Here is an 8885-nt window from a genome sequence, read left to right as displayed (position 1 = left end):
ATCATGATCACATGATCTCGAGACAGGTTCATTCCCCAAGTCCGTAGCGATGCTTTAATTAAAAATGGTTCATGGAACACACACAGACAACCAATTTTCACTTCGCCTGCTATTAACCCTTTATTTGTGCTCGCTACGCACGTGGCAACGTCACGTAAAGCAAGGAGCGCTTACTGAGATCAGTACCTTGATCTAGGGTACTAGTAGTACTAGTAGTGCAGGACTGGGTTACGAACCAAGAACCTTGACATCGCAAAGAAAGGAAACAGCTCGAAACGCCGCGTAGCCGCTGCTCTCGTTGCACCGGATTTAGGCTTTAAGCACAGACTACACTGACTGTAACCAAATGTAAGTGACACACTGACACTCGACTCGCGCGGACTTCCAGCAGCACCGTCACTGTGTTTTTACCGCGTTCTCGGACGGGATCACGGCGCCACCTCTCTTTGCGGACACACGTGCCTCTACTTCGCCCGCACTTCTCATGCTTTTTCGGGTTTGGGGGAGTATGACGTGTGAGGTGATCTAACATCGTACTGGTGCGCGAGGGCAGTTCACGAAGAGCAGCAGGGACTGAAATAGGAAATAGGAGGCGGAGGCGCGCGGACCGAGTCCCGGACTGCGGCTCATTATTATATGTGCGCTGCTCGCATCCCGGCCGGGACAGTCAGTCAGTGAGTCAGTGTCCTCCCGTCCCGGCCCCCTCGCCTCGTGTGATCCCAGCAGCGGCTGAGTTGGGTTCGGCCGGAGCGCCAGAGACGAGAGAGACTAAGCAGCTGCGGGACACTGTTTGACCGCGACTTAGACTAAGTTACTACACTGAGACAGAGGTCACGGACAGCATGGAGCGGAGAGACAGACGCCCGACAGCAGGCTGACGGTACGAGTCATACAGTCCGAACTGGGGGGGCGGCGAAGTTACAGTAGCGCGACTGGACTGCGCTGTACTCATCAAGGCAGAGCTAGATGACGTGCACTCGTTTAGGGTCGAAGAGCGACTCCATGAAGCTCGACGTGCTCCGCCAACCCGGGTGCGATGAGGGGGAAATCGACGTGGAGAGTCTGGACGGATCTCCGTGGCCGGAGCCGGACGCCGACCGCGGGAAGAGAGCGTCGCCGGAGGTGCCGCAGTCGCAGGCGCAGTCGCAGTCGCAGTCGCAGCCGCAGTCGCAGCCGCAGTCGCTGCGCAGGTCGAGCCGCAGCCCCAAGTGCGCCCGCTGCCGGAACCACGGCGTCGTGTCGTGTCTCAAGGGCCACAAGCGGCTGTGCCGCTGGCGCGACTGTCAGTGCGCCAACTGCCTGCTCGTGGTGGAGCGGCAGCGCGTCATGGCCGCCCAGGTGGCCCTCAGGAGGCAGCAGGCGACCGAGGTGAGAGCAGCAGGTGTGCGTGGTGTTGAAACTTGAATGAAAGTGTACCCGGTGCCACGTGAATTAATAGAAATAATCGAGCGTGGTCCCGCCCGAGGCTCTGCCGCTCGCTTGCTTTGCCTAAACCCACAGTTTGGTACAGTAAGTTAGTAGTACGTAGCGTATGTGACACTTGGCCAGCGCCGCTTACCCCGCTGAACGGCACCCCGCTATACGAGGTTTCGCTCCGTGTCCCACTTCTCTGTCCATAGCGGAGCACTGTCTGCCCTGCAGGCATGAGCTAAACCTGTTTTTTCCTGATAAATAAGGGATCGAAAAATACATGTAACCTGGAAATGGCGCAAATCTGCCAGTTACACCGGTATAAAGTAAGCAAAAAGTTTGTTGCCATGGTCAGCTGTAACTCCACTTCTATTCATCTTCATTACCTTCTGTGTAATTTATCGCTCATTTCAATAACTGAAATTAAGTAGCAAAATTAAGTTAGAAAATTATTAAATTATTAAAATTAAGTACCAAAAATTGGTTGGATTATTGGTTGGGGAAAGTGAAATATTTGAAAGAGGAACTCAGATATTTGTGATTTTCTTTTCATAGACCTATTAGTAGAAATCTTAAAATATATTTTTATAATTACGGTACTGCGGAGTGTGACAAGTATAAGAAGTGTGTCTAAATTGTTGTTTTGATATTTCCTCCCATTGCAGGGGAAAAAAGAAGGCAAGTCAGCCGTGCCATTCAGAAAGACTGCGTACGAAGAGTACTCGAAGAGCCCCAGTTTCTTAGCCAAGAGTATACTGGAAGGTAATGTTGGGTTACTGGTCCTTAGTCCATCTGTTTTTATAAACAACAGCTTTTTTATTGCACTAACAGCAAATGCAGTTATTTACAAAACTATGTAAGGCATGGTTTGTATTTGATTCTAAGGATTTGCAAATTCTGATGTTTGGCTTTTCATACAGTGCTTCTTAGGAAATCATGCTGGCATATTCAAATAATATTTTATTTGATGGTTATTTGTTAAATTGGAGACCGAGAACCTGGATCCCAGATCAGTCCCGGTTATTTTTTACGAAGAAGTATACCTGCTATTTACGTTACCTAAGTAAACACAGTGTCAGAAAAGGGTCATGCTCTTGTTCTTCAGGACTGAAACCTGTTTTGGAGGAGCCCCCTTGGACAAAGAGGTTGCACCGCCACACTCTGAGCGAAAGGATGCGAAAAAGACGGACTTTTGCCGATAAGGAACTGGAGGGCATCATGCTCGAAAGAGAGCTGAGACAGAGAGAGCTGGAGGAGCTGTCCGGCCTCCAGGTCCTTCATCCAGGATTTCCCTCAGCGCCAGCAGCCCAGTGTTGGGTCCTGACAGATCCGCCATCGACAGCCTACCTTCCAATGTGTAGAACAAGTCCTCTCATGCTCAAGTACAACTTTCTGCAGTTCCAAGAGGAGCTCGTGAAACCAAAGGCGACGAGGAGCAGGTATGACGAGGGAGCAGAGCAGAAGGGCTCCCGCACCGATAGGGTAGAATTTACAGTAGCGGACAACTGGCTGTGCCGCACGGAGGACCAGCCTGCTCGCGAAGCGCCGTCCTTGCCACGTGTTCAGCCACAGCAGCAGGGCTTTCCCGGGGGGCTTGGCAGGCCACCTGCGGATATTCCCGTTTTGAAACGGGTCACAAACAGCTTGGCTGGTACTGAGCAGATTCCTTGTATTTCCCAGTGGGTCTTCAAGAAGCACTTGCACACCGTGCAGTCCCATGGATCCTCAAGCATTCAAGCTTATTCGTGCGGGACGAGGCCACAAGCCGAGGGTCACGGCAGTTCCCGAATAAACTCAGCCAAAGACGGTGGGGAGCACACGTTGTCCTTTTCTGTGGAGTCTTTGTTAAAGAGCTGAAAATTGCCCATTTTCCCCAGGTGTACTTATCGAGAATATGCCAGAAATGTCATTTATCACATATGCTATGGTATCTAAAAATGTGTTTTGTTTTTTTGTGCGTTAATATATTGAATGCATATGTTGCGTACGCATATGTTGAAACACGCTGTCAACATTTCAAGAACTTTGAAAAAAGACTTGGGCTACATCCCGTCTCTTCCAGCTCTATTTAAGTACAGCTTGCAAATCATTTTGTTAAAATTAAGACGCATTATTTGGTTTAAAAAACAAGCAACCTGCAGTTTGAAAGTTTTATATATTTTAATATATGGAGTATATGAATACTTTTGAAAAATGCCTTATATTTGGACACCAAAATTGATTTAGTTTTAAAAACATGTAATTTATTTGACAGCTGCAAATCTGTATCTTTAAAGCGCAAATGTATGCAAGTGTTTTTCTCAAATACAGCATTTTTGTTTAATTTCGTTCCAATTTTGATACCGCGTTTAAAATGTGTCCGTACGTTTTCTTTTTCAAAGCACATTTTATTCTTCAGGTTTTAACCTTGTGTCGATCACTGAAGAAGCATGAACCGAAACACGAAATACTTTTATTGTTCTCGCGGACACAACGCTGCCCTCCCTCGAGGACACAGGCAGCGTAACTATTAGAACATGTAAGGCCCCAGTTTGCTCTTCTCCAGCTCCACCCTCAGAGATGCTCCTTGACAGACCTCAGCTGGATTCTCTTCTGCGGAGAGCATTACGTTGGCAATGTTGTTCTCTATCGCAGGGCACTGTTTTGGAGCCTTGGAAAGTTTGTTTGAGACCTCTGCTGATTTATATCGTACTCTGTTTTGTTTTTTCCTTCGCCCTTTGTGCTGTCTGCGATGAGGACACAAGATAGTTTTAACAACTCTGGACCATGTGGCGTCAACATGGGCGATAGCTGCACACTATCTAGGTGGCATCTTGGAATGTAGATAGCTCTCGCATAAGATCCTCTCGCAGGGAAGACAGTAATTCCAGAAGAGTTAAGAAAATGCTGTTGTCAGTCAGCTAGATTGCAAATATCAAGATCACACAGAAATTTAAATGAAAATCTTTATTGGTCTGACATCGAGCAGGGACCAAGAGAATTTTTTGATGAACAACAGATGGTTACCAGGGAGCAAATCTCTCACCTTCTTTAAAATTTTGGTACCTTCATAAAATTAGACTTTGATTTAGAATGTCTTGACTAGTCGGTAAATAATATTTAGTATGTCATTAGAAATGTATGAGAATCTGATTACGCTCGTTGGTCATATTCTCTGCTGGTGTTTTTCCACCCATTTCCGGGTTTATTGACATTTCCTGAAAATACTGAACAAAGTGAGATTTCAACGTTTGATCCAAATGCCGTTGACCGTGAATAACTAGACATCCGATTTTCCATTTCAGAATTATTGTTTGGGGGGGGGGGGTGGCACAGTGGTGCAGTGGGTTTGACCGAGTCCTGCTCTCCGGTGGGTCTGGGGTTTGAGTCCCGCTTGGGGTGCCTTGCGACGGACTTGCGTCCCGTCCTGGGTGTGTCCCCTCCCCCTCCAGCCTTGCGCCCTGTGTTGCCGGGTTAGGCTCTGGTTCCCCATGACCCCGTGTGGGACAAGCGGTTTCAGACAGTGTGTATGTGAATTATTGTTTAGTTCATTTTAAAACATTTGCTTTTTTGTTTCTCACAATAAGTGCAGCAATAGTGTAGGCTGAAAAGATGTCCTGTAAAACCGTACTTCATCCATCTAGGATCTCATTTGGAGTTTATTTACGCTTGCAGTTTGCGCATAGCATGAAGCCACCTTAACATGTTTGTATAATCTAGATATCAGTGTCTCCCTTCTCTTGACAGTATAGCAACAACATTTAGTATCAGGGTTCGACGCAGGCCTTTGATCTCCCCGCCAGCCCTTCAAATGCCGGATTCATGGCCGGCCTACCCCAGAGCACTGCCTATAGGGTTACAGCCTCCCCGTTCTTCAAGCCAGGGTGTTCCTTACAGTGTGGGTGGGCTTCACAGAAGGCCTCAGATACATCATCTGCTAAGCCCAATGAAAAGACATGTCAGTGGCTGCAGAACATACTGCAGAGCATGATCCAAGGGCAACAGGGTGGCTATGTGTGGATAGCTGTGTGGACACCTGAGCACATAGCAGCACACAACAGTGGAGTGGTACTTTACCCTGATTTTGCACTTATTTACAATGTGCCTGATTTCTACCTGCTGTTCCAGAGTAAAAATGACTGTTAAAAGCACAGTTGTGCTCTGAAAAGTCTTAAATGCCTTTCAACTCAGTGCCAGATGCTGGAATTTATATTTCTCTCTCTGCAGTTGCAATAACATGATTTTTAAAAGGTTTTTATTAAAGTAATAACTGTAGCACTCTTTTCACAAATTGTAACATGTGAGTTTTAAAACATATATATGTATATTTTTCTATATATTTATATATGTGCAAATAAAAGTAAATTTGTATGTTACTTGGGTTAAGTGAAATAAATTAAAGCAAATAGATATGACTGGTGATATGCTTTACTGCCTGTTCAGTTCAAATAAACAGTCTGAACTTGGACTCTTGCTCTAACCAGTTGTAAACGGAGGAGCTAAAACGAGAATACTGGATGGTTCGTAGCACGTGTGTCCCCAAAACATGAATTAGAAAGCGCAGTGTGACTTAAATTTCACAGTTTTAAAAGTGTTATTTAAACTAGATGTAAAGAGTTTTCATCTGTTTCAGGAGGGTTTATTTACTTACGAGGGCAAGACGAAAAGTATGCACTACTTAATGTTTTATAATAAACTAAAATCATTATCGCGGATACTTTTTGACATACACGTTTAGTTATTTATTTATTGAATTCAAGCCAACCTTCACTTTTAGGCTTTTCCTATGTGACGGATTGTCTAAACACCAGAGAAAAGCTCTTTCATGGAAAGTATGTCAGTGTGTCCAGGGTTATTACGGAAGGAAATTAAAATACTGATGTTGCTGCCATGTTGCGGAGAACTATCTGGCCGCAGAATATGACTGCTTTATTTTTTCAAAACATCAATTTGATATACAGCCCAAACTCAACTCCCGCATCAGCCACGTATCCCAGGCGAGGTGAAAGAAGCGGAAAACACAGGTGTAAAATACAGATGGAAACGCATTTGTCCTCTTGCGAGAGGCATCACTCCCACATTTGCAAAGGCTGCTTTACATCTGGTTCCTGCGCAACCAATTCCCGTTATTGGCAACAAAATACTCTGGAAATATGAACCCTGCCCGTAAATCCGAGCGTGTTAACTTATTGACACATTGTTAAAAATGATTGATTGCTCCAGCGCTTGGCTCATGAAGCAAGAAATGATTATTGACACATAAAACTACCATTTTGAGGTTGGGAGGTGGTGAGTGGAGATTGAAAGAAAAATAACAGCTGTGAAGCCAAGAGAAATTAGTCTTTGCGTCTGGCTGGCAGGGAGCGATTACGTGATACGAGCGCCGCGCGCTACAGCGGCCCAAGCTGCTAGGGGGAACTTGCTACCTGCCAAAAAAAACAGGCAGTTTAAACGTTTTTTATTCTAACAGGGTTACCGTTACAGGCACGACAATCCACGTCCCAGTTTTAGAGGAGAAAGAAAACGTTGAGTAGTTGCAGGGCAAATTAATTCTAATAGCTGTGGCAATACATATAACCATTTAGAAGAGGAGTTACGAAGATAGAGTTTCGCTGCAAGATCTTTCCCAGATCTAGAGCTGTTTTGAATAATGTCAGAGGAGATTTAAAATGATGCTTTCCTTTTGTTTCACAGACCTTCCATACGAGGCTCCATTACAGGAAATGAGGTCACGCAAGGTGCTGCAAATTAAGCCGAGTGAAAAAATATATTAGAAAGATAACATTGACATAACGTTTCTCTCCGCTATATTTCGCATTAAACTCAACAGAGCCCGTATTTTACTGCAATATTTCGTGGATTAGAGAATTAATTATAGAGACAATACAATTCGTCGACGTACTTATCGCGTTCGACTTTTTAACAAAGCGGATTTTTAAAGGATGAAGCAGGAAAGGAGGAATGAAGGAGCTCCAAATAAGAAAAAAAAATATGGATGTGAATGTCACCTGTTTAATTTACAGAAGACCCATTCAAGAGCAGGTCTGCCTCTGAACGCGCTGTGACGGACTTCGTTCCATCAGCTTGCAGAACACGTTGTGTTCAAATTGTCACGTATTTTGTTCACAAACTTGCTTTGTGGAAGTCCGTTTATAACAATGAGGAAAAAAAAAAGTTTGCATTTAGTTCTTTTGTTATGTCACATTAATGGAAAATGGAATGCAATTTTCTTCCTTCTGTTCAGTTTTGGAGAAGTGTATGTGGCATTTTATTTTGCAGCTGAGAATTCTTTAAGAAAAATATCTCACACCCCTGTCATTTCTTGCTGGGCTAAATTGTTGCACACAAAGCTCTCAGTCTCTCTGCTGATACACTGGCAGCAGAACATATGTGTAGTTCTAAATGCGAATGCTTGAGCGACACATACAGCATCTTCTAAACTTGACTTGACTTGGCAAAAATGGAGGTACCCGTCTAAGCAGCTGTACTGCAAGGATCATGCCTGCATTTGTACCTCTCTGTTGGTGTTTATTCTGAATTATACTTCACTTTGGAGAGAAGTGGCTTATAAATGAATAAATGCAATGTAAATGTTGGCGGCACAGACCGCTCCGTAGGGTGGGAGGCAACAGCACGGCTTTCCGGACAGAAACAGAGCAGTGCAGCAGATCGGGTCTCTCTCCCTGCCCCTCTCTGGTGAGCGGGGATCAGCTCATACATGTGCCTAGGTAGAGAGATTTATGACATGTTGTAAATCACACACACACGGAGTTTCTGAAACCGCTTGTCCCATGCAGGGTCACAGGGAGCCGGAGCCAAAGCCGGTAACACAGGGCGCAAGATCGGAGGGGGAGGGGACACATCCAGGATGGGATGCCAGTCCGTCGCAAGGCACCCCAAGCGGGACTCGAACCTCAGAACCACCGGAGAGCAGGACCCGGTCAAACCCGCTGCACCACCACACCCCCCATGTTGTAAATCAGAAAGCACAATTTAATAAAACCATGCACAGACCTAGACCAGGGTGTTTGTGCCCACCTGCAGCTCCAAAATCACTGTTTTACCCAATAAATTACACAAAATTCAGTAACAGGAAAGTCATAAGAAATTGTAGAAACAAAATTCTATGAAATTTAAAAAAAACAATACGTTTTCTGAAAAAGTAAATACTAAATAGTTGCAACAGCAAAAAGGATGTCATTCGAAAGTTCATAAGTTGGGGACCCACTCTAATAACAATGCTACAGTAAGGAAATATTTTGTGACACAACCGAGCTTTGCTGCACTTGCGCTCTCTGATTTTGTTGCTCGTTGTGTTGTTTACAGATTGTAGAGTTCTTTGCTAGTCTGCACTATCCTACTTTTTGCTGATCGATATTAAAGATTTTAAGAACGCTCTTTATCACTAAATGTAATAAAATGCATTATATCAAGATATGATCAAATATTGAGTTATACTATTCTAGCCTGGGGGGGGGGGGCATGGTGGTGCAGCA

General features: G+C 44.9%; 1 protein-coding gene across 1 annotated transcript; it reads left to right on the top strand.

Annotated features, from left to right (window-relative positions):
• The first annotated feature begins 605 nt into the window (after positions 1-605).
• On the top strand, positions 606-4002 carry dmrt2b (doublesex and mab-3 related transcription factor 2b). The gene is made up of 3 exons (XM_018754043.2): positions 606-1368; positions 2076-2172; positions 2516-4002. Exons 1-3 carry the CDS (start codon positions 967-969, stop codon positions 3265-3267), a joined length of 1251 nt encoding a protein of 416 aa, XP_018609559.2. The 5' UTR covers positions 606-966; the 3' UTR covers positions 3268-4002.
• The last annotated feature ends 4883 nt before the right edge of the window (positions 4003-8885 follow it).

This window comes from Scleropages formosus, chromosome 9 (assembly GCF_900964775.1).
Source record: "Scleropages formosus chromosome 9, fSclFor1.1, whole genome shotgun sequence".
In the NCBI taxonomy this organism is placed as follows: Eukaryota; Metazoa; Chordata; class Actinopteri; order Osteoglossiformes; family Osteoglossidae; genus Scleropages; species Scleropages formosus.
Note: the sequence above shows the minus strand (reverse complement) of the source record. Positions and strands in the feature narration are given on the sequence as shown.

What these genes read in the sequence shown, in the direction of transcription:
- dmrt2b (XM_018754043.2), top strand. Translation starts at nt 967, where the DNA reads ATGACGTGCACTCGTTTAGGGTCGAAGAGCGACTCCATGAAGCTCGAC. An exon ending in GGAGGCAGCAGGCGACCGAG is followed by an intron (nt 1,369 to 2,075) that starts GTGAGAGCAGCA and finishes CTCCCATTGCAG; the next exon opens with GGGAAAAAAGAAGGCAAGTC. An exon ending in AGCCAAGAGTATACTGGAAG is followed by an intron (nt 2,173 to 2,515) that starts GTAATGTTGGGT and finishes CTTGTTCTTCAG; the next exon opens with GACTGAAACCTGTTTTGGAG.